This window comes from Sardina pilchardus, chromosome 23 (genome assembly GCF_963854185.1).
Source record: "Sardina pilchardus chromosome 23, fSarPil1.1, whole genome shotgun sequence".
Taxonomy (NCBI): Eukaryota; Metazoa; Chordata; class Actinopteri; order Clupeiformes; family Clupeidae; genus Sardina; species Sardina pilchardus.
This window is the reverse complement of record NC_085016.1, coordinates 9,677,217-9,702,832: the sequence shown is the minus strand read 5'-3', so window position 1 is coordinate 9,702,832 and position 25,616 is coordinate 9,677,217. Positions and strand designations below refer to the sequence as shown.

At 44.2% G+C, this 25,616-nt stretch overlaps 1 protein-coding gene across 1 annotated transcript; it reads left to right on the top strand.

Annotated features, from left to right (window-relative positions):
- The first annotated feature begins 1,018 nt into the window (after nt 1-1,018).
- On the top strand, nt 1,019-24,413 carry LOC134071737 (cholecystokinin receptor-like). Its single transcript, XM_062528574.1, has 5 exons — nt 1,019-1,178; nt 6,031-6,279; nt 12,263-12,524; nt 19,155-19,282; nt 23,788-24,413. The coding sequence occupies exons 1-5, from the start codon at nt 1,019-1,021 to the stop codon at nt 24,411-24,413; spliced, it is 1,425 nt and encodes a 474-aa protein (XP_062384558.1).
- Nucleotides 24,414-25,616: the final 1,203 nt, after the last annotated feature.

The window sequence follows — 25,616 nt, the reverse complement described above, 5'->3', positions numbered from 1 at the left end:
TTACATTGGATGCCATGGAAAGACCCATAGATGCAACTTTAGTGGATAAAGATTCAAGCAGTTGAAGGTTCAAGCTGACAAGGAAAAAAAGAGAGAGGCCAGATACCAAGGCAACACTGCAGCAGGATCAATACCAGGCAAAGCATCCTGTCATAGTCTTGAGATGTCAGTTTTTTGCTGCAGCATCATGATACTGGAGTGGCTCAAACAGCAATTCATAAACGTTTGAATTCCACAACTTCTTCTGCACGGTGGTGGAAAGTGTTCGACCAAAACCCTACACTATAGGAAATCTCCTACAGTATAGGCTCTGGGATTGACCTGTTAACAGTTGGAAACATTGTTTTGAGTGGCTTTGCAGAATAGGCTATGATCTGAAAACAATATTTAATTTTCAGCACAGATTAAACTGTTTTGGGGGAAGTGTTTAATATCTCAAGAGTCCTTTTGGTAAGTGACCATAGTTTGAAAATTGGGTTAGGTGTTATAGCCTACAGTCTTGAAAAAAGAAAAGCATAAAGGAAATGTGCTTGGGCTGGAAATTGAGGAAATGATAAACAAAACATCAATCTGGCTGGAACACAATTCCTCCACCAGGGGGCGGTGGAGTTCACTAAGAGACAGAGTCGGCTCTGTTAAGAGGAGGACCACAACCGATAGAGAAGAGGAGTTTAAAAGCGCTGTTTTCGCTCGTGACTGCCAGAGTGACTGGAGCTTTAGTTTGGACTAGTGTGATAGTAGTGCACGCCCGCATACTTCAGCAGTGTAGTGTTTCTGACAGGAGACACAATTAGCCAACGCCTGTGTTCCTTATGGGGACTCTGTCCAACTAGGTGTAGCAATTAGCGTAAGTCTGTCTCTCATCTTTGAGTGAGCAACATTAGGCTATGCTGTTGTAATGCATTAATCTTTCTGCATCGCGCAGCGCTGTATGCCTGCATCTTACTTCAAAATGATAGGTCATTGTTTCTGTTCAGTGTAGCCTAGTATCCCGAAGTCATCCAGGGAGTATTGTACGATGGATTTTCTACAGTTAAACGAAACTTCATCAACACTACTGGAGTTTACCGAAACCCAAATCAATGGCTCTGAACAAGCCATAAAGGCATCAGTGGAAGTTAACAACATCACCTGTTGCAATGCGTCTGTCATCCCGCGTCCCCGAGCACGGCAGAAAGGTGAGTTTTGTTATTGAAAACACAGAGTTGGCTGTGTGGATGACTGAAGTATGCGATTTCATTTATAAAGCATGTGTTGTCTTCTCGTCGTCGTTTTTGTTTAGAACGGACACAGGAGGAAAGGATGTAGCCTGTAGCGGATCTCAGTGCGATGGATAGCCTACGTGGAACCCCGCATCGTAGGCTATAGTTCGCAGCATGAGTTTAGGGCCACAGCGAAGAGCGTCTGTGTTGCTCTTCGAAAATCGATTCATTGTCAGCTCATAACACAAACATGTAGATAGGAAATGAATGCACCACAAATACGTTATTTGCGTAAAGATGCGCAATGGACAGAACATTGCGGCTAATCAAAGCTTTAATATTCCTTGTTTGATGAATACAGAGGTTATAATAGAAGCACGACCAAGGGCGCTGAACTTAAAAAAAAGCTGCATTATGTATTCGCCTATGTCTTTCTAAACCTGGCTAAAAATATAACCTATGACACCAGACTTTAACCTACCCATTTGATTGTTGGGATGCCATACCCAAGGCTACTTCACTACAACCTGTGATTGTTTAGCATGTTTTTTTTTTTTTAACTGAATATGTCGGTGAATTGTGGCAGTTAGATGGAGTGGGTAGCACGCTCAGCACGTGCATGTTACATCGTCTCTCTTGGTTTGGATGCATTCCTTGTGTTCCCTTCACACCTGATGAACCATGCAGAATGAAAACATTCATCACTACAGAAGCTACAATGAAGGATGACACATAGGCCCATTGTTTTACTAATAAAGGAATAAAACAAACAATTTCGTATCTAACTCACACAGTTTAAAGCAAAGCAATTACTGTTAATAAATTGCGAAGGAAATTGACAATACACCCTTATTAGCCTACATGTATAAATACTATATTCAAATATCAGCAATAATGTTTGTTTTAAAGGATTATATAAATGACTGGACTATAGCCTATTTAAATATAATTCACTAACACGTATAGAGAAATAAACCTTTACATTGATAATAAATGAAAAATAAATAAATAAATGAATAAAAGTGTCAGAGCAAACTTCAACTTATTTGATTTTCGGAGTTTTAGCTTATTTTGTATAACCTCAGGCATTCTATACATAAATACGAGGCTTTCCATTGCAGTTAAGGTCACATTTGGTTTAGCATGATTGTGTCTTATCAACATTCTTACTGCTCATGTTTCTTAAAGCTCAGGAGTACCTTCCCATAGCAATACTCGAAAATGCCTCGCCTATGGCCAAATGGAGTTAAAATATGTAACATATATGGACTGAACAGTCTTTTAGATAATAAAAAAGCTTTGAAGTTCGCTTATGACATGGAAAAAATGATTACATTTTATCACTAAATTAATCTAGACTCCCCGAGGTTAATCTTTAAAGCTTTTCTCTTAGTGATTAAAGTATGCATGCATAGCCTTCTTCAGAAGCTTCGGAGCCCTGCCGCGGAGTTTTTGTATTTCTCTGACAGGAGACTGGAATTTAATGCCACGCATTGTGGGAGTAGGACACAATATGGCAAACTCCATACCTTCGGTCTCCTGTTGCATTTTTGCGTCCGGTGATGCGAAACGAAACAGCTACAGACCTTTACAGGACCTTGGTCCAGACTGTCGATTTCATTATCCGCCCAGAGGACGTTTTTTCCTTTCAGACTGTTGCAGGCCAGATCCTCTTTAATATCATTGCTGTGCGTTTAGTCGGGAGGCGTTTTTGTAGACGTTAAAGAGTTTATACTTTTCTCTCCATGTCAGTCAACTGCAAAAACTATAGCCACCATTAGTCTATTTTTACTTTGTTTCAACTATCCATATTCCGGCCATTGATTCCTTGATGCCGCTGATGGGGTTCCATATTGTTTGCTCGTGTACAGGAGGTTATAGGGCAGGCAATATGATTACACCATTAGTTGCGACGGTGGCTTGTCAGCCCCAGGCCCGTGACTCACGTAGAAAAATGACCGGTCTCTTCGGCGAAAAGGTCCACGTCTCTTGGAGTAATAAAGGTCTGTTGGTGTACCTTGAAGCCAGAAGCGGATGGTTTCCCCATCTATCCATCTCTCGTTCTCACTCTCTCTATATTTCTCTCCCTTTGTTTTATTCTCTCTATTCCTCCCTTTGCAGTGCTGTCATAAATATAGCTTTGGGGAATGTGAAGAACTATATATGCCACAATCTTCATCTCTGACCCTGCTGTCAGATTTGTAGAAAGCAAGCAGTAGTATCCATGCCATAAGTCTATTTTAGCCTCCAAATGACACTGGTGTTCAGCATTTTCTCATCCCTAAGACATCATGGTTCATGGGTGCTTACTGATACTTTCCGTCATGCATGAGATACATTTGCTGGTATGATTTGATGGATCACATGGATGTCCTGCTGGAGGCATTGCCTTTTCTTTGGCCTCTGATTATGACCCTCCTGTATGGAACCAAGCAGTAAACAGACACTTAATCATGATTAATGTGTCCAGACTGTATCCACAGGAGGCATGCAGCCTGCCGGAAAGCAAAAAATAGTATTTTAGAAATACTATTTTATTGTGTGGCACACAATACTATTTTATATACTCATTCGTTCGTTCGTTGCAGATCAAGAGTTTATTATATTAAATGAACCCGAAACACTTAATCAGTGTGACATAGTGAAAGGGACACTTCAAACCTGCACTGCACTATTGTCCAAATGAAGCCTCTAAAACAAAGTAGCACTTAATTGGCTCAGACTTTTTTACTGAGATCACTGTCACCTGTCACTTGCGCAAAGCAGAGATTCGTAAACATATCAGCTTAGATTAATGAGGCTGTTTGTTGGCGAAGTCATGGAAGTCGCCTGGACATGGCGCTCGTTTGTTTTGCCCAGAACAGAGAGATACGGTCATTAATCACAGCCAGAGTGGGTGTGTCTGGGTGGCGAGCCTGTCAGGAAGCAGAGGTCTGATTGGCAGCTACAGTCCAGAGATTTAAACCCTCAGTGATGATCACTCTGTGGTTGTAAGGAAGCTTTTGCTGATCTGTCATCTCTGTGTGTGTGTGTGTGTGTGTGTGTGTGTGTGTGTGTGTGTGTGTGTGTGTGTGTGTGTGTGTGTGTGTGTGTGTGTGTGTGTGTGTGTGTGTGTGTGTGTGTGTGTGTGTGTGTGTGTGGCTGGCTGGCTGCATTTGTAGTGTGATGGGCAGTGCATATTTTGTTTAATGTTGAGTTTGATGTGTTGCTACTGTATATTGTGATGTATGGGAGTCACAATCTGTACTGTACATCTGTGTGACTATAAGGAGCGGTAGTATTTGTGTCAGTCTGTGCATGGGTGGATATGTGTCTGTGTGTGTGTGTGTGTGTGTGTGTGTGTGTGTGTGTGTGCGCACTGTTTCACCCTCAGGTAGGACGTAGAATTGACAATGAAGGCAGACTTCTGTCCACCTGCTGTCAGGATGGCTTAGGTTCATTCACAGACCCCTTCCTCTAGCCAAACACACGCACACACACACACACACGCGCACGCACGCACGCACGCACGCACGCACGCACGCACGCACGCACGCACGCACGCACGCACACACACACACACACACACACACACACACACACACACACACACACACACACACACATACACATACACATACACATACACATACACATACACATACACATACAGAGAGAGAGAGAGAAAGAGAGAGAGAGAGCAGACATTAACAAACAGCCCCGAGTGGTTGCAGCTTCTCAGCTGCAGTTGAGAAGACGTGAAGGCGAAGGACTCCACCGCACTTTCCTTAAAAGCTTAACGCGTCTACAGCATCGTGATAACTATTTTTCACATGTAATGCTGCTTTCTGGGGGCAAAGAGTCATTATCAGTGGGTATAGTGTATTTTTGATTGTAGATGATCTTTGCAATATTATGAGTTTCAGACAGACAGACAAACAGATTTGAATGCACAGCAAGTCCAATGGAATCCTCCGTGTCACTTTTTTTGGCTATGTTACGTCACAACAGGAGCTGACACCAGATGCACCAGCACTCCTGCAAATCAAGCTAAATCATTCCCATCGCTGAAACCTTATTTTCATTGATTTATCTGACGGAAAAGTGACACCGTGATTTTGCATTGATCTCTCTCCTGGTGGTCCGAGTCAATGATGTATTAATCTCGGTGTAGACACATGGTTGTCGGTCACAGAGGCCGAGACTAATTGGACTGAAGATATGAGACCACCTCCTTCCTCTTTTAATCCCTCCAGCTGACAAGCGTATCAATTAAACAAGATTCATTTTGGAACAGGAACGCGTGTTCATCAATAATTTCTATTGATTTTTCACTCTCTCCCTCCCCCTCTCTCTCTTCTTCCCTCTTCCTCTTGCTCTCTCCTGTCTTCTTTGTGTTACCCTCAATCCCTCTGGTTTTAATCTCCTCTCCTCTTCCTCTCTTCATCCCTTTGTCTTCCTCTCCTCTCCTCTCCGTATTTCCCTCTCTTCATCCTCTCTTTGTCTGTCTCTTCCACATATATTCATCTCCCTCTCCTCTTTACCTCTCATTCTCTCAATCCTGTTTCTTCCACCCCATCCTTCCTTTGTTCCTACTTTTTACCCTGTTGTCCCTCCACCTTTCCCTTCATTCAATCTTCATTCATCCTTCACTTTCCCTCTCTCCATCCTTTTCTCCCCCTTTCCCCTCCCTACCTCCATTCCTCCCTTTCTCCCCCTCCTGTTTGCATTCTGGATTGCACTCTGTGCATGTGAAATGCGCTACATAGATGAACAGACTTGACTTGACTTGACTCTTCCTCCCCCTCCTCCCCCTCCTCTTCCTCCTCTTCCTCCTCTCCCTCCTCAGAGATGGACTCGGTGCGCATCCTGCTCTACACGCTCATCTTCCTCCTCAGCGTCTTCGGGAACCTGCTCATCATCGCCGTGCTGACGCTCAACAAGCGCATGCGCACCGTCACCAACTGCTTCCTGCTGTCGCTGGCCGTCAGCGACCTCATGCTGGCCGTCTTCTGCATGCCCTTCACGCTCATCCCCAACCTGCTCCAGGACTTCATCTTCGGCGCCGCCATGTGCAAGATCGTCACCTACTTCATGGGTATGGATGGACACGCTACTCTTGCTACCTGTTGTCGTTAGTAAAGCAACACTGGAGGGACAATTGCTCTGTCGTTAGTTTGGAGTTTAACACGGTTTTAAACTGGAGTTGGAGTTGGGTGTTTGGAGTTTAAAACTGTGTTAAACTCCAAATTAGCGACAGAGCAATTGCCCCAAAGAGTTTTTCGTACCTTAAAAAAATGTTTCCAAAATCATTTCACGCTCATCCCCAACCTGCTCCAGGACTTAATCTTCGGCACTGCCATGTGCAAGATCGTCACCTACTTCATGGGTATGGATGGACACGCTACTGTTGTTACACTCTTAAAATGAATGTGTTAGAAACAACACAAACTGTGTTGTTCCTATCTGGACACAGAGATGTGTTAAAAAACAACACAAGTTTTGCTATTTTCAACACATATTGTGTTACAAATCAAAAGCAATGTGTTGGCAGCACAAACTGTGTTGTCCCTATCTGGACACAAATTGTGTTGTTTTCAACACATTTGTTTTACCAGTTGTTATTAAAGCAACACCGAAGAGTTTTTCACACCCCTTAAAAATAATGTTTCCAAAAATCATTTCAGTGGTTCATCAACTCGTAACAGGGTGAACTTCTGGGCACTTGTGCTTTCACTTCGCGGCCCTCTATCGGCTATAAAGAAAGCAGATGTCCACACATTGGAGACTCTAAACCGACAAGGTTTATTTAAAACAACACGCTCTATCGGCTATAACCACACTATGTCAGTTTACCAGACTGGGTAGTGTATCTGTAGTTCGATGAAATGAGACATAAGAAGCTACAAATCTGACTTGCTTCGATGTCGCAATACATCATACTTTCATAAAATCATGCAACATAGTCTACCTTGTCAATGGACATCGTTATTTGCTCTTTTTCAGTGATGTAAGCCATTGGCCCAAGCCATAGGGGAAATAAGCAAGTTACCTCCTGCCCTGTGTATCTTCTATCTGTCCCTGTTCTCAGGAAGGCGAGTTGAAATCAGTGAAATTACCTTTCTCCTGACGAGCCCAGTCACATCAGTCAAATGTGTTGAGCTAATCACAAGTTCAGGCCAATGAGTTCAGTTAGGGGAGGTGGGATCTGAGGCATGATTGAAAAGCCTACAGTCTAGAATATAGGTTCTAGAGTTTGGTGCGTGGATGTGGGTTGGAGGGACTCTTTTCAAAGGCCAGCCATCTCCGAGTCTGTTGTACTGAACAAAAACAAAATCAGTAGAACAAAATGTTATTATTATAATTAGAGCTATGGTCATGCATGCTCTGGGGTCCAAGTTGTCATGTGTGTCTCGGTTAATTGGGTGAGACTGTCATCTACTTTACGGGTGAAGAGGGACACGGATAACGCCATAATGACGGATGTGCATTGCTTGTTGCTTTTTCCCATAGGCAAAATAAGCCATTTTCTCAAGTCATTAGAGAGTTCCTGTAATGAGTTTGAGCGGTTGGCTTTGAGTTTTGTGTAAATATGTGAGTTCTCCATGGATGTCACAGGCCTCACTGAGCCTCATGGTCACCCTGAGTCAGAGGAAAAGCATGCCTCCCCCACAACTGAGAAATACTTCAATGCTCGGATCTCTGTTGGTGTGTGACCGCACACACACACACACACACACACACACACACACACACACACACACACACACACACACACACACACACCTTCAGTGTTACAGAAGCATAAACCGGTGAGCACACTCTGTCTTTCACACAGGCACATTCTGTCGCACCACTCTCATGGGCACACACACACACACACACACAGACACAAGCATCTACACAGTCTCATACTAGCACACACCCACACACTCTTTCAGACACCATTCACTCATGTCTAGAGCATTCATTTCCCATAGATAATGCAAAAGCTGTGGCAAGCCTTACTGTAAACCATTACTCTTTTTTTCTAGCTTGTGTTTATGTGTGAATATGTGCCAGTCAGTTGAATCCTATCTTAAAGGAAAATGTACCTCATATTAGAGAGTTGCAGATGCAGTTACAGTAAATGTACAGTATATTGCACAAACATTTGAATCAGCGGTCTTAGCCTCTTATGTAGCTCAGCGGACCTTGTGACTCTCTTTATGTTCCCCAAATCTCTGTCTGTTTTTCTCCTCCCTCTTTTCTCTGTCTTTCTCTCTCTGTCTTACATATACACTCTGGCCCTCCTTTCCTCCCAAATCCTTTTTTTTCCCTTCTGAAAATTAAGTGAGTTCTGAAAATTTCCATTTTCTTCCAGCACTCCGTGTCTGTCGTGGTCCTTGGGGATTTGCGGGATTTGCCTCTCTGACTTGATCAGACTTTATTTGACAAAAGGCAGCTTTGGCCCTTACCCTGAGAGTGGATTGAATAGAGCGAGAGAGACGGAACCATCACAAGACTAGGATATAGGATAATGGGGAGTCAGTTTCTTCAGTGCACACACACACACACACACACACACACACACACACACACACACACACACGCACACACAACACACACACACACACACATAAACAATCGAGTGAACCCACGCATGCACGCACACACACACACACACACACACACACACACACAATATACACACTCACATTCACTTCTCACTCGTTGGTTGCTGGTGTTATATGGCATCCATGAACACAGCCCCCCAGAGATTTGGAACATTTCATTGTCCTACAGAATTACACATTCTGGGACTTGTGAATCTAATACACAGAGGTGCATTCTAGTCTGAACAAAATGAAAGTTCAAATGTTATAAGCAAGGTATGTGACATCGAGAACATTATAAGATGTGAATTCCTGCATTTGTCGTTAGCATTGTCTGTTACTGTAAATACTGGTAAAAAAAAGTTGATGGTTCATTAGCAGTGTCTTTAGAGTCGTCTGTAAAGTCAGTCAGCCTCTTGGTGAAATACCTTTACATCATTTTAAATCCATTTTACATCCGAACTTTACACACTTTGATGTGCAATGTCATCGTAAGACAGGAACATCTTCATTCAGGAGTTATACAGTGTAGGTTTTTACTGTAATGACTCGTGGTCTGGTTTCTTCTCTCCACTTTTCCCGTTTGTGTTTCTTTCTCCTCTGAGTTCTGTCACTGTTCTGATCTTATCTGATCCTCTCATAACTGCTAGATTTCTTGGGCAGGCACTTCTCTGGTTTATGGGCACGCGTGTGATGCACTAGGCGCCATGGCAACGCCTCCTCGCTGACACATACGTCATCCGCGTTGAACCCATCACTTTTGCGTCTCTTGGAGATAGAATCACTCTGGAATAGAAAGAGGATCAAAATAGAAAATACAAATGGATGACGCAGCAGGTATAAAAACACCCGTGAGATTTCTGCTGGAGGTAAAGGGCTCACTAGTGAAGCTGACTTCTGCTCATGCAGTCACCTACTCCGCCTCTGCCAGGCTTAGTCACTGGCTTGTTATCTGAATTTGAGTCTCAGGTGTGTGTGTGTGTGTGTGATTAAAGTGACAGTGATGCTTTACTGGATGGCCAAGCACTAGGTAATTGCAGATGACTAATGTAAGTATTTACAGTGTTCTTTACTGAGCCTGGTAGCAGGTTGTGTAGGCTGCGCTCAGAGTTCATCTAGCAGAGTAGTCATAGGATTGACGCAGTTAAACTATAAACTTCTCAAGCGGTTAAATTAGAAAGCACATTTGTATTAAAGCTTATTTCAATAATTAAGATGGATATTTATGTGAGTGGGTCCTCAATGAGGTAGTGTGTACCAGCCTGATGTGTGTGTGTGTGTGTGTCTACACTTAGGCCTGTGAGAGAGAGGGTTTCATAGGATCCAATGATGGCTGATCAAGTGGTTGTAAAGTTATAATCTAAAATCACATAGATCATGCGATGGGTCTCAGCTTGTGGTGCGTGGCATATGCACCGACCCTTGGTTTCCAAGAAGCGGACGTTCGTAATGTAAGTGATTTGTGATGGGCAGGGTGTTTACATAATCTGTGCAGGTCTGTTTCCAAGGCCAAGGTTTCAGTCATCCAGTACACACAGTTGGATGTGTGGGCTGGATAGCAAAGGTAAAGCTGAGTTTAGGTCACTTTGGGACACTAAACTGCAAGCACTGTGCTTTTACAGTGGGGAAATAATAGCCCAGTATTTAATTATTTAGGTGATCCATAAATATCCATATATTTATTTGTGTTTTTCTGGACAAAATATAGGCTATTGACAAGCCTAGCAATACTGGAACTCTTTTCAGTCACTATTTTGTTATGGATTAGATGTGTTTGTCCACAAGCAAAATATTAATATTTTAAAAGAAAAATGATATTGTGAATAATTAAAGCTGAGGCTAGGAGATGATGCAACAGAAAAACTCTAGCCTACATAAAAAAAACTGTATTTTTTGTTGTTGCATATACAGCAAGCTTTATGCAGATGACTGAAGTGCTAGACATCCATTTTACTAAGCAAATACATTTAAAAAACCAAACAGCAAAGCTACTATGAAGGAGCTACTATAAAATGTATATCTTCCCTCATAACAATTTGCTCTCCAGCTGCAGTGGCTATATAAGTTTAGTGTAGTTGATCCAACCCCTACTTTTTATCCAGTGAACAAATTCAGTGTGGTGACCTCACAACATTATCATCCTGATCTAGTTGTGGCTTATATTTTAGCTTCACGGTCAGTTGTGTGGAAGCTGCTTGTTTGTCTTGGTCTTGTTATTTATACCCCGTAGTGGATTGAGGCGACTACTAATCTAGCGAATCTAGATTTTCCTTTTTTTGTATTTGATGAGTTTGATCAAAAGAGCTCATCAGCGCAAGAGAAAGGAAAGATTGATGGCACCATGGTAACAGGTATCACGACTAGTGAGGTGATCAGGATGCAGCCGCAAGAGGCTGGGTGCTCCGCTCCTTTGTCTTTGACCCGAGTCGCTTCTGGGTCGGTTGTGGGTCGGTTCTCTTGTGCTTACACTCAGACAACCTCCCAAACAAGAGTTGGCCATCTCAGCATCTAGCAGGCAGTTTCTTACAGGAACCTTTGAACCATAAAAGTGACAAATACGAAAATACCAAATATTTTCACAACAAATGTAACTTCGGTGCTTACTGCACAGGCAACAAATTCAGTTTTACATTTGCAGTAAAGCAAAGACAAGACTGTTAAAGTTGCTTTGTGGTATGCACCATAAATTCATAAAAGTTCCAGAAGCAGGTGAAATACAAGAGTGTAAAAGTGTGCTTCTTCCCCTGACTTACTACAAAAGACCTCTTGGACCAAAGCATAGAGCTGTGGGAGGGAGGTTTCTAGAAAGAGCCGAACCTTCTGAAATAGCAGTATCTGCCTTGAATAATTCATCAGAGGAGTTTGTGGATCATGCTTGGTGCATCGTGTACTAACTCAGAATGGCAGGCAGCAGTTTTGGGGAAAGGATTAAAAAGGAGCTTGTGAGTTGTGAACACGGCTACTATACTTAATTGGTGGGGGTGGTAATGTTTTCTTGTTTTGCAATCAATTCTGTTTGCTTTTCATGCCAAAAAACACTACCGCATTTAAATACATATTCATGTATGCAAACAATGCCACAACTGCTGTTTTGAGTTTCGCCTTTATGAATTTTACATTAATTCATTTATTTCTGTCTGGCCGCTCAACTCTCATTCTTCCTAATGCGCTTTTCTGGGCCTGTTTTTTCCCAACCGACGTCAGCCTCCTTCGCAATTTACATCACTTAACTCAGGCAGTCTACGACAATGTGCTTCATTCTCTCTGCTGCTGCCGTCACACTCATTAAGCAGCAGTTCCTGTGAAAGGGGATAATTTTCTTTTTTTATTCGGTACTGTTAAAGCATTAATGAAATCACTTACACTTTCTCTCTGATTTTTTCTCGCTCTCTCTCTCTCTCTCGCTCACATTCACACTGTCTCATCCTTTATTTCTTTCTCACTTTCTCTCTCTCTCTCTCTCTCTCTTCCTCTGTCTTTCTTCAGGTATTTCCGTCAGCATCTCTACCTTCAGCCTGGTCGCCATAGCGATTGAGAGGTACAGTGCCATCTGCAACCCGCTCAAGTCTCGCTCCTGGCAGACCCCTTCCCACGCCTACAAGGTCATCGCGGCGACCTGGGTCATATCTGTGATCATCATGGTTCCGTATCCGGTGTTCAGCCGGCTGATGCCGTTCACCAAACCCAACAACTCCAGGGGCCACATGTGTCGACTGGACTGGCCCTGGGAGCATGTGGAGCAGACCTGGTGAGCAGCGTTCTCAGAGAACCTTAAATCCTGCCCAAACACATCATCTTATCATATCATTCTCCTTGTATTGTCTTTTGACTCTGTTCTTTGTCTTTGTCCTTTTGTCCCTCTATTTATTCTTGTATATTGTTTTTTATTTATTTTTTAAAATACTGATTGTGAAGCACTTTGGATTTAAATGTGCTATACAAATACATTTTACTTACTTACTTACTTACTTACTTTTTACACTTAAAATAATGTTTCCAAAGTCATTTCAGCGGTTCATCAACTTGTAACAGGGTGAACGGCACTTCTGCATTTGCTTCGCCGCACTCTGCCACCTGTAACCACCTGTATTAGTTGGAATGAGACATAAAACCCCTCTACAAATTTGACTTGCTTCCATTTCGCAATACATCTTACTTTCATAAAATCATGCAACTTACTCTACCTTGTCTGTGAACATAGTTATTTGCTAGATAAACAAATAGCGTGCGTTTGACAGAGGAAAAGTGTTTTAAGCCTAGTCCTAAACTAAAACAAACATCAGAGACCTTTTAATCAAGGACTAAGCTGCTAATGGTAAACCTCATTGAGTCTAGACTAGACAAAAAGAAAAGAACACTTAAAAGAAGATATTTTAGTCTCGAACTAGGCTACTTATGATAGACCCCAGTGGTTCTAGACTAGACTAAAAGAACACTTAAAAGAAAATCTTTTAATCGTGGACTAGATTGAGTTAATGTGTGGGACTGTTTGTCTGAGTATTGAGTTTGCCGTTTCAGTGAACGGTTGTTGATGTTTTATCAATGAAATGAGGCTCCTCCCTCATGTGTCCTTGAAGCAATGTGTCAACAGGCTGTAAGTGTTAATGGCTCAGTCTGTGCTGCCAAATCTCCCAGTTACAGAGCCAAGATTGTGCATCTTGAACGGACCGCAAAGAACTGCGAGGGAGGAATTTGCAGTTTGTCCAAAAGTGTGCTTTTTAGATTAGATTTTTGGGCTGCACCTCAAGGAATCTTCTGCAAGTCTACATTAGTGTGCCCTTTGATGGAGGGTCCACTGACATGGGCCTTTATGTGTGGTTGGAGACATTAGGGTCCCTGTGCAATTTCAGTATAATCTCTGATAACTCTGGACGGAGTAAATTATTCATGGCGGAAAATGATTTGTTTGTTTGTACACGTTTATTAGGGTTTGAAGAACCCTTAAAGATTTTACTTGCTTGAAAATCAGTTGTGGAGGATTAAAGGGGACTAAAGTGTTCAAAACAACTCCTTTTGGGTTCCTAACAAGCACACAACAGAGGAGGCACTCATGAGAGAGAGAGTGTGTATAAAGCCCGTGTTATGGCAGAGCCAGCTGCCTCCTTAGAATAACTGAATACAAACCGAGGTTGTAAATAACCCTTTGAAATGCAGACAGCGGTTTCAAAGACGACTTCAATCAGCCCTCTGAAAGTATTCATTACTCATCAGACTTCAGGTGCTTTAATATTCATTCCCGAGACAAATAAGAAGCAAATGGTTGAAATGCATTATTAGACTACACACCTGACTGCACAGCCTTAAGCAGTTTGTTATCCATGTGGATAGTTGCTGTGTGTATATTATATGTAATGCTTTGGGTAAAAGCATCTGTTACCAGTTAGTTTTTAAATTATATTTTTTATACCCTCTCAATGTTTCTGCACACTGAGCTATATGTGTGTTGTTGAATCAGTGCTCCTCCCCAGCCTTAAAGTAGTCCAGGTGGCTGGTCAGCTTTGCCTGCTTGGCATTCCTGGAACGTCTTGAGGCTTTTCTGTGGAGTCCGTTGAGTCTCGAGGCTTTTCCGTTGAGTCCAGACGAGGAACAGAGCAATTAAAGCAACCCTGTGGATGTGCTGTGTAGCTCAGGAGAGATGCAGGGCTGGCAGGCTTGGCCGTAGGAAGCATGTGAGGCTAGTGTGGAGGTGTCTTACTGGTGTGTGTGTGTGTGTGTGTGTGTGTGTGTGTGTGCAGGCTGGGTGGTAGGAAGCATGTGAAGCTCTTCACGATATTCCTTAGCCAACAATGGGCGTTGCCATGACACCTCAGTGTTCAGAAATCGGTTATCTTTTTCTGGCTAAGCTGCGTTGTATCGGTTTTAATGACAGTGCTTAACATACTGTATAACGCATATAACATTAAACTTTTATAATTTATATCGGTTATATATGTAGTATACATGCTGACGGCAGAATTGTCAACATTTTTAAAGAAATCTAAGTTGAAGCATACTCTAGTTAGCATACTGAGAATGCATGAACAGAATGAACTGATGTTGAAAACAGGACAGATTTTGGATTTAAGGAATAAGGTGGACAGTGTGGAGGTGTCTTACTGGTGTGTATGGGTGCAGGATGACTAGGGGGCTTTCTTTCGTTTCGCCACTCTCAATTGATTATTGTCCAGAGAGGCGCGCATGCACACGCACACGCACACGCACACGCACACGCACACGCGCACACACACACACACACACACACACACACACACACACACAGACACACACACACACACACACACACACACACACACACACACACACACACACACACACATACAGTACTCACACACTGAACATGAATTGCAGCTGCTGTGAAGGGGAGATATGAGCTGAGCTTTTTAGCACACAGGAGTCACTGGCTCCAGATGACTGGTTCTGACAGGCAGCATTTTGTTCCTGTCCTGTACCACGCTGGATCAATGGTGACGCTGCTAGACTCTTTACAACTGTGGGTCTCAACTTTTTTTGAATGCACACACCACTCTGACCTCATCATGACATCTCTTGCCCCCCCCCCTCCCCCCACCACCACCACTACACGCACACAACACACAAAGATAGTGATATGATATACTGAATCACAGTATCAATCCTCATATCCAATATATGTGTGTGGATCCTTGTTTTAGTATCTTTATCTTTACTATATTTTACTGTTCTTTTTAGTCATGTTGATTTGTTATTTTATCATCCTGTTTACATTGTAATGTACTGTATGTTGTGTATTGGGACCTTGAATTTCTCCTTGGGGATCAATAAAGTAGGCCTACTGTATCTATCTATCTATCTATCTATCTAGAGAGCAGAGAGTCTTGGGACAGAAGCAGTTAGGGACCGCTCACACAGTTTAAGACTGAGCGAGCTAAACTATTCCCCCCATATGAACAGAACAGCAACTGACATAAAGCCTATGCCATGTTATACTGTACACGACAGGGTGGAGCAGGGGAGGAGGTGGGATGCATAAATGTGAGCAGCAAGCAGTTAGGAACAACTAAGCAGCTTTAAATAAGGATTTGGTTTGGATGTACAGTAGCTATTTAGAAGCGAGGAGAGTTGACCAGCTGATGTGCTGATGCCCACAGCGGTTAGCAGCGTCTTGACTACTTGCCTGCCAGAACTGAAGCTGGACGCTCAATTGTTTGAAGTCTGTATCTTTAACAAACTCCACTTTGCACTTGTGTCATTAGACCTTAATCACCTTTAAGTGCCCTTGAGTATAGCTAGATAATGGCCCAAATCATTTGAGACCTCACTAAACAGACCTGTCTTGTGGGTTTTACTGAGCATATAGCTCTGCAAATTTCTACTGCAGCCAAAAAACCTAAACCTGTGCACACATTGAACCTGAAGAAGTCACAGCTTCAAATGAACTAAAAGAGACAACTTGCAAGCAACATCTAGTTTCTGTTGCATTACGTCGTCCTCCTCCTGCTCTTGTAGAATGCAGCGTTCTTAGAACTGGGTAGAACCCATTACCTGTCAACTGTCATGCATGGTTATAGCTTTGTCCTTAGAACAGTGAAACTGAGGTAAGGGAGGAAAGCCTTTGAATGTCAGGCAGACAGCCCTTTGAAAGAGTCCTTCAATCAACGTCAGTCAGTGTCACAGTGCTCAAACATCACTTTTCCGTTGCTCAAATGTTAACCCAAAGCGGCATTACAAGACGAGTTGCTGTTCCCAAAGTCAGACGAAAAGAAAGGACTGGTTTACTTAAGCCTGTTCAGTATCCAGTGGACCAGGAAGTGTATTGCCTCCTGAGGGCTATCATGTTCAGGAAGAACAACTCATTCCTTACTCATAAACTGCCATGTGGGTCTCTAAGCTTTCAGTGCTTTGACAAAGTGAGTGTGAATGTGTGTGTGTGTGTGTGTGTGTGTGTGTGTGTGTGTGTGTGTGTGTCCTTGTCAGAATAATTGCTCATTGTCTGTTGGGTTACCAAAGGAGAATGTGGACCTCTACTGGGATTTTCATACTGTTAATAGACTTTTGAGCAATTAAACTGCAGGCATACTCTCTCTCTCACACACACACACACACACACACACACACACACACACACACACACACACACACACACACACACACACACACACACACACACACACACACATTCACACTCACTTTGTCGAATGCAAACTTAACCTCTATGCCCGGGTATGATATTACTGGATATCTCCTGTGGGGGCTTTCACAGGCAGAGAATAAAGACAGCAAACAAGAGAAAGAAAGAAAGAAAGGGAGAAAGTAGCATACACACACCCACACACACACCCACACACATACACACACACACACACACACACATACTGTACACACATGGCATACGCACATACGCACCACGCACACATCATACATGCACACACACACACACACACACACACACACACAGAACTGCTTACAGACCGCTGTGCTTATCACCAATTTTTGCAGACACACACCTACACATAGATATACAGAAGACTTCAATATTATGCTAGTTGAGCTATCCTCCACAGCCCTGGCAGCAGAGCGAGTATGAATCCCGACTAATTGCTGTAGATCTTGTGACAGCCCCCCGAGGCAGCTGCAAGGTGTGTCAGAGGCGTCATTCACGGCGGGCGGAAGCACTCGGCACTGTCGGCAGGTGAGGGGCACCTCTGCTTTGATCTGTGCTCTTGCGTAGTGGCGGAGGTGAGGGTTCTGTGGTGACAACGCACGGCGGAGAAATGAGAAATGCATCTGCGCAGGGAATCAGAGAGCTTCTTTACAGCACAGCAGCTTCACAAACAGCACACACATACACACACACACACACACACACACACACACACACACACACACACACACACACACACACACACACACACACACACACACAGACACACACACATAGAAGGAATCAAAGAGCTTCTCAACAGCCCGAAGTGAACTTCAACCCACCACAGCCCACCCTCCAATATCAGCTGGTGTTGGAGGTGAGCTCACAGAGAAAGAGAGGGACCCCAGCGTATTTGTTTGTGTAATCTCTCATCAACAGTTCCTCTCATTTTATCTCTTTTCCCCCCCTCTCTTTCTCTCTCTCTCTCTCTCTCTCTCTCTATCTATCTATCTCTCTCTATCTCTGTGTTTCGCTTTCTCTTTGGACCCAGCTGTCTCCCTTGGGTGTGTGTGTGTGTGTGTGTGTGTGTGTGTGTGTGTGTGTGTGTGTGTGTGTGTGTGTGTGTGTGTGTGTGTGTGTGTGTGTGTGTGTGTGTGTGTGTGTGTGTGTGTGTGTGCGTGCGCGCTTTGGCTTTGATTGGCTTCCCCTTTTTTGTCAGGGACCAACTTGAAAGCCATAAAAGATGCCAAAGATGAAAAGGTTTAATACGCATGCACACACTCTCTCCCTCTCTCCCCCCCCCCTCCTCCTCTCCTCCTCTCCTCCTCCCTCATGCGTCTCAGACCCCAGAGGAAAAAAGCGATAGAGCGGGGAAGATGAAAAAGAGGTCACTATGGAAGGTGCGATCCGAGGGGGGGGGTTGGTGTCAATGACGGAGGTGGTTCAGTGGCGTCCCTATTAGTGGGGGCACAGCAGCACACACACCCACGCAGACCATGAGAGTGGCGTCAGGCGTCAGGGGCCATGCAGGGCGGAAAAACCAGGCTGACGCGTAATGAATGCTCCCAGCAGAAGAGTGGGGCAAGCTTCACAGCGCCATTGTGTGTGTGTGTGTGTGTGTGTGTGTGTGTGTGTGTGTGTAGGTGTGTGTGTGTGTGTGTGTGTGATATTTTGTTCTTCATGCAGCTCATTTTAACTTGTATGGGTTGTTTGCTTTGTATCTTTCTGCCTACACTTTAGCTGTTAATGAAGGTTATGTAAGTGTGTGTAAGAAGAAAATATTCTTTCAGCAGATGTTGTTCTTTACAGTTGTTCTTTACAGTTGTTTCCTGTGTATTAGCTACATTGTGTAGAAGCCGCAGGACAGTGTTTTATGCCAGTTAAAAGAAACAAAACCATACTAATATATTAACACCCCCCGTATTAACCTTTTAGCTGAAGATTTTTTCCAAAATCAATGTATAAGATGCGGCTAGTAATTGGGAAATTACGGCAAGTGTAAATGAAAGAAATACGTCAGTAAAGAAGTCAAATAAAAGAAATACATTAACCGTGTCCTCCTGGTCTTGTGTTGTTGCCAGACCACGTCTCATTTGAGAAGTGGTGGGCGCTAGCCAGGCTATAAGCTGCGGCTAATAATTGGGAAATAAGTAAGTAAGTAAGTGAAAATGAAAGGAATAAGTCAGTAAAGAAGTCAAATCAATGAAGTGCATTAACCGTGTGCTGCGGCTGTTGTGTTGTGTTGTGTTGTGGCAGGTACATCCTGCTGCTGCTGGTGCTCTTCCTCATCCCTGGAGTGGTGATGATGATCGCCTACGGCCTCATCTCCAGAGAGCTCTACCGGGGCATCCAGTTCGAGCTGGATCAGAAGAACGAGGCCTCCGGTAAGAATCTGAGCACATACTGTATTAAGTTCTATTCCGTGTCGGCTGTCAGGATGTTTTTAGAAATGTCTTTAATATTTCTGGTGTTTGAGGAAATATTATTTTTACGCAAATGAAGAATGAATTTGATCAGTCGGAGGACACCGGAAAAGATTGCAAGACAACTAGATTAGATAGAACTAGAACAGATCGAATTAGAATTGCCACGGAGACGTATTCTTCTGACACAGAAGGCAATTCTCGCCCTGATTTTGACCATTTTTCCAAATGATCACAGAATGAATTGGTAGACTGATGACCTCCACACACAAACTATGTGCCAGTCGTAACTTCCACTGTTGAACTAAAAGCAGCAGATGGCAGGTGTACCCGACGATGCCCCCTGGATGCCCTCTGGTCGCTGTTCTCAACAGCCAGCTACAAAAGTGATCAAAATGCAGTCAGTGCTCTCCAGTCCAGCCCTGTGTGATTGTTTGGGTGTAAGCGGCCGTGGATGGCCCTGATGTAAGCTGCTCTGTGCTGGAGGGGCAGCCATCCTCTGCCTTGCTGCTGTCCCCTTGGGTCAGCCTTCTGTCTGGGCTGGATTCTTTATGTCGGGCTGCGCAGGGTTATTGCCCATCGCACCGCGGTGCCAACCGTGAGAATAAATGCCCACTCGAAGGGCAACCTGGAGTCTGGAGGGGTCGATCTGTTTCTCTGCCTGTGGACAGCTCCGTGGCTGATCTTAGGGACGGAGTGGAGGCAGCTTCTCGTTGAGTTAAATTGCACCTCTAATGAGACCCATCCGTCTCCACACAAGAGGTCCTGCAAAGCTGGATTGCCTGTATCGACTGTGATAACAGCAAAAACCCCCCAGTGTAGATCTTTGCAATCATGTTGAGGCACTTCAAGGCTGTCATTTTCATGGAGGGCATTTTGTGATGCTGAGTGAAAGGTCATTTCGTTCAAGCATGGCAGATTTGATAGGAGGTTTAGCTAAGAATTCTTGACTTTTATACAGTAAACCACAGGCTATTTGACCAGTTTGAGATGCTCTCTAAGTGATGTTTCGTGATTTCTATGCTAAGACATTTTTTTTGTCTCACACAGCAAACATCTCCACTAGCTACCTGTCCCCTGAATACACTGTAAGAAAATTGGTCTCTAGACAGCCCAGACTTCAAAAACAGCAACAAAAGCAGTCTGATGCAGCCTGGACCATGAAACAGAAACTTTTCCAGCCATTCACAGATGAGATGCTCGTTCAGGAGAGCTATCGTCGCATGGGAGGGAGGGTGGTGCTAGCTCTCTGTTTTGTTGGTACAAAAGTGACGTTACCGTGACATCGCTTACTGCACCTTTGTGCGTCAAGTTTGGAAACAACAATCCTAACAAAAAGGGAAAGCTGATAAAAGTGCACTGGCTGATGTTAGTGTCAAAATGTGGCACTTTGTTCATATTACTTTGTTCTTGTTATATAGACTATATCTTCAGACACACACCATCAGCTTTCACTGTCGGATTTGATGCTTTTTGGGTCTGTTTTCCACGTCTGTCTAGCGTCTCTAGTGACAAATGACGAGCTGTCTTGAGAGCCATTGTTCAGTTTTACGCACGAAATAGCTGAAACAGTCAGAGCCTGGTCCATCTTAATGCATATCAGAAGTGTGGTCTGTAATATTATAAACAGTCATATAAACTAGGTCTGTTAATATACACCAAGAAAAAGTCAGCGTACAAACAAATTGTATATTCCATCCACATCCTGCTATTACCATATATGGATTGTGTCTTTATTGGCAGGGGTTCTGTTGCTAAAACAAACAGCAGTGGACTGAAAGGGCAACCCTCAGGATACAGCGGAATGTTGTGAGCATAATTTATTAGTACCCACTGCAGCTGTTGGAGATGAATGCAGTAGTCAAACCCAATAACCAAAACTGTGGGCCGAACCTGTACCCAGCACAGACACGATTCTGTCGACTACCTTCTCTGCATGCTCGCTATAGCTGCTGGAGAATGTAGCACATTTAAAAGTCTACGGATGTTAATTAATGAATGAATGAATGATGTCCTCCCACAGAAGCCAAATTATATCAGAAGCTTAAGTGTGATAAGAGCCTCTGTGGGGCTCTGTAGGAGGGCTTCCTGTTCAAAGGGGTGGTTAAACACGTTAAGAGGCAAAGTTAAAAGGTTAAGTTTATTGCCATAATATATAACGTTTAATACATATAATGGAATGCTTCTTTTCATGCTTGAGCATTAACCAAATTACAATGCAATAAAATAAATATATATAGATAACACCAGAGAGAGAGAAAAATGCCAATAAGTGCATGTTAATGCTGAGTGTGTTGAGTGTTCACCAGTCGGATAGCATAGCGATACACATTGTGGCTGTATCTCCTTGTGTCTGTGCGGAAAGCCCTGAGCCGTGTACCAGAGGGCAGAGAGGAGATGGGTGCCAATGTAGAGTGCCAAGAGTGGCATGATGCGCCTTGTTTTCCGGAGGCTGCCTGTGGCGTAGATGTCCTGTATTGCAGGGAGCCGTGTGGCCATAAGTCCTTGTGCTGTTGTAACCAGCGTTCGTAGGAGTTTATTGTCCCGTGCAGTGAAACTGCCACCTTAGGATATAATGCACCCAGCGAGGATGGGCTCCACAGCACTCTTGTAAAACTGTTGAGGACTGTGGACAGCGGCAGAACTTTCTGCAGATGCGAAGGCGTTCGAGGACGTGAAGGTGTTGATGGACCTTTCTTGTGACAGCTGCTGCGTGCTCATTCCTCTTGAGGTCATCACTGAGGGTGACACTAAGGAAATTAAAGCCGCGGCTTAATCCTTGTAGCAGCTGTGTGTAGCGCATTGAAGACTTCCTGCCAGAGATTTGGTTGTGCTCAACCGTGCATGCCTGGAAATGAGTAACAGTCTGTCAGTATTTATGGAGGATTGGTGAAATACTTTCTGAATTAGCTGAAACAGAAATGCCTTCTTTGAGTGAAGTTCCTTGTTTAGCCAAGTCAGCTACAGGCTGGTTCATTTCATCACTAGATACAGTACATTAGCCATGGCAGCAACTCGGGTTGTTGGTTGAGCTGTGGAAGATATATTAATATATTACAGATGTGTCTCTATTAGTGTATTCGTATCATTCTCAACACAAGTCTGATATTGGCAGTTAAAATAAACACTTGGATACTTGGATAGACCATCCACAGACACTTTATGTCGAAAGGTCAATATGTAATGTTGTTGTTGAACAATTACTGAACATCACCATAACCAATCCCTAACAGATAATGTAGCTTTTTGATAAAATGAGCATCTGTAGTCTAGTGGGGACTATCAAAGTGAAGTGTGACCAAAATGTGGCATATTAAAGGTTATATTGAAAAGTTAAGCTGCAAATTCTGCCTTGTGCCTTGTCATCCTGTTCTTTTGTTTGTATGATTGAATGAATATACTGTACCTCTTAAACCAGCAGAAGCGTAGCAAACTGTGCATCATGTATTGATGGAGGCTTTAGAATTCCGCTACACTCCTCATGCAGGCTCCTTGTGACTGACAGCTCCCAGGTGCCTGTCAGAATGATCAGAGGGGAAACGACTCTGGGGACCCAGGAAGCCCTTCTGATTGGCTATTGTACTAGTTTACATGCAGAGGGGGCAGAAGGGCAGAGCCCTTGCTGATATATATTTGTGTATGTTTGAGTGAGCGCAGCTGTGTGTGTGCGTGTGTGTGTGTGTGTGTGTGTGTATGTGTGTGTGTGTGTAGCCCTCTACAAGAGAGAGGGATAGATAGAGAGAGAGATTTGTGTGAGGGAAGAGAAGAGAAAGAGAGGGGGACGAGAGAGAGAGAGAGAGAAATGCAGACCCCCGGAGGCCATTCCCCTTTGGCTCTCCAGCTTGATTTGTACACGACTTTACACTTCACATCTCCGTCCTGGGGGAGGTGTGTACACAAGCCGAGGCCTGGCTCTGAGGGCCGTGCCAGGGTGGAGCGTGCAGGGCACCCCCCTCCAGTCCCCTGGAGCCTGGACAGGGCTGAGCGTGGGGGGGTGGAGGGGAGATGGACATCTATGGGGCCAGCTCAAGATGGGGGGGCGTATTTTACATAACCCACTCATCCCCAACGGGTGAGGGACTAGCTGCTGCTTAGTGCAGAGGAATATCCGTCAGGGATGAAACCACTCTGATGGATAGAGCTTTGATACGAGCTCTGGCAGCTCTGGCCAAGTACAAAAGCACTGCCGGCGTGCTGTTGGGTCTTGTATTTATAGAATTAAAGTTTGTTATGTTTAAAAGAATAGAAGATGACATTTTAACTGTGCAAGTGGATGTTTAAAAATAAGTATTCTCGTTTGATAGTAATTTCTTATTTCCTTTCCAGACACACACACACACACACACACACACACACACACACACACACACACACACCCAGGTGGTATATTTCTAAGCTAATGGTCTGTAATGGTCAGATATATAACAGCTGTCCCTCCTCTTCCCTGCTCTCTCCTCCTGGCTCAGGGATGAAAAATGGCCTGAACGTTGTCGTCTCCCCTAGCGGCGGCGGCGGCGGTGGCAGCGGGGGCAGCGACGAAAGCGACGGCTGCTACATCCAGGTGCCCAAGAAAGGCGCGGCGGCGGGGATGGTGGCGTCGTCGTCGTCCGGCAACTCCATGAAGCTGTCGCCGCTGACCGCTCCGTCCCGCGCGGCGGCGGCCGCCGAGCGCCCGCGCTCCAACACGTCGGAGGCCAAGCTGCTGGCCAAGAAGCGCGTGATCCGCATGCTCCTGGTCATCGTGGCCATGTTCTTCGTCTGCTGGATGCCGCTGTACTCGGCCAACACGTGGAAGGCGTTCGACCCGCCGTCGGCCCACTGGGCGCTCTCGGGCGCGCCCATCTCGCTCATCCAGCTGCTGTCGTACACCTCGGCCTGCGTCAACCCCGTCATCTACTGCTTCATGAACAAGCGCTTCCGCAAGGCGCTGCTCGCCACCTTCTGCGCCGGGTGCCTGTGCAGGCGGGCGCTGCCGTGGCCGGGCCGCGCTGCGGGCAGGAAGTGCCGCGGGGCCGACGACGACGTCACCGTCGTGACGACGGGCATGTCCAAGGTCAGCTACATGTCCGTCAGCACGGTGATTCCACCCTAAGAGGCTCATGTGCGCTGGAGGGAGGGAGGGAGGGGAAAAAAAACTGTTTGCCCCCCAATGACCCCAATGTTTTTTGTTGTTGTTGTTTTGTTTTATTTATTTATTCAATTGGTTGTCAATGCACTTTCTAGTCAGTATTCATCATGTCAGAGTCTTCTGATAAGATAGTTGCCTGTGGTCTTGGCTTGGTTTATTTCAATGTATTTCAGTCTAAATTAATGTGTTAAAAAAATGGTTGTTGATGAATGTTTTGAACTGTCCTCTTTTCTATTTGTCTTCGCTGCTAGTTTCTTGTATTTTCTGTGACAAATTCAAAATACAAGTGGCCTGTTAGTCGTCTGACGCTGATGTTCAATATTTCTTGTATTAACGTTGTGACCTCTGTGCTAAAACTAACAGCCACAGGATTTTGGTGGGTTCTGTGCATTTTAAGTTTATTTCTGTTGTAGAAATGACGTTTCATCCACCATCTAAACAGAAAAAAAAACACTTCTGACAGGCCATCAAGACTATATTCACATCAACACAGGTTTACAAGCCCTTAAATGTATACTTTTACCTACGGTATTGAGCTGTATAAATCTCACGGACATCACTACGTCATGGCCATTTTGCATGGACAGGCTTGACCACACACACACAGAGCAAGCTCTCGCTCTCGCTCTCCCTGTGCTGTGGGCTACAGATGGAGCTTTTGGCGGAGGCTGTGCTGCTGTTCCATTCTCTCTGATTTCATTTGTCCCGCTCCTGTGGCTCACACACACGGCTCGTGCTTCTCTAATGTCTCGTGTGCACAGTCCCTCTGGAGGCGCCGCCACACAGCACTAGACTGTCCTTGAGTGGACATTTTCTTTTTAAAATGTGAAAACGGACAACTTGTCACATTGGCACACGAGCACGAAGCATTTATTGAGGAATAACAAAAAAAAGAAAAAAGGGTGTTACCCTTCACCATGACAACTGTGGAACTTGTATTGTAATATATACTCTTGCTAGAGGGCTTGGGATTTACTGAAGCCAGACAGGCACTGTGTGCGTGGAACACAAATTAGCTGTTGCTTGAGGTGAATTATGTCTAGAGTCGCTACTCTGAACTTTTTTCCTTCATCATATGTAATGTAAATCACATCACAATGTTCTTGTTTTTTTTTCCATTTTGTTTTGTTAAAGCTCTGATTTCATGAGATGTTCCTGCTCCAGCCA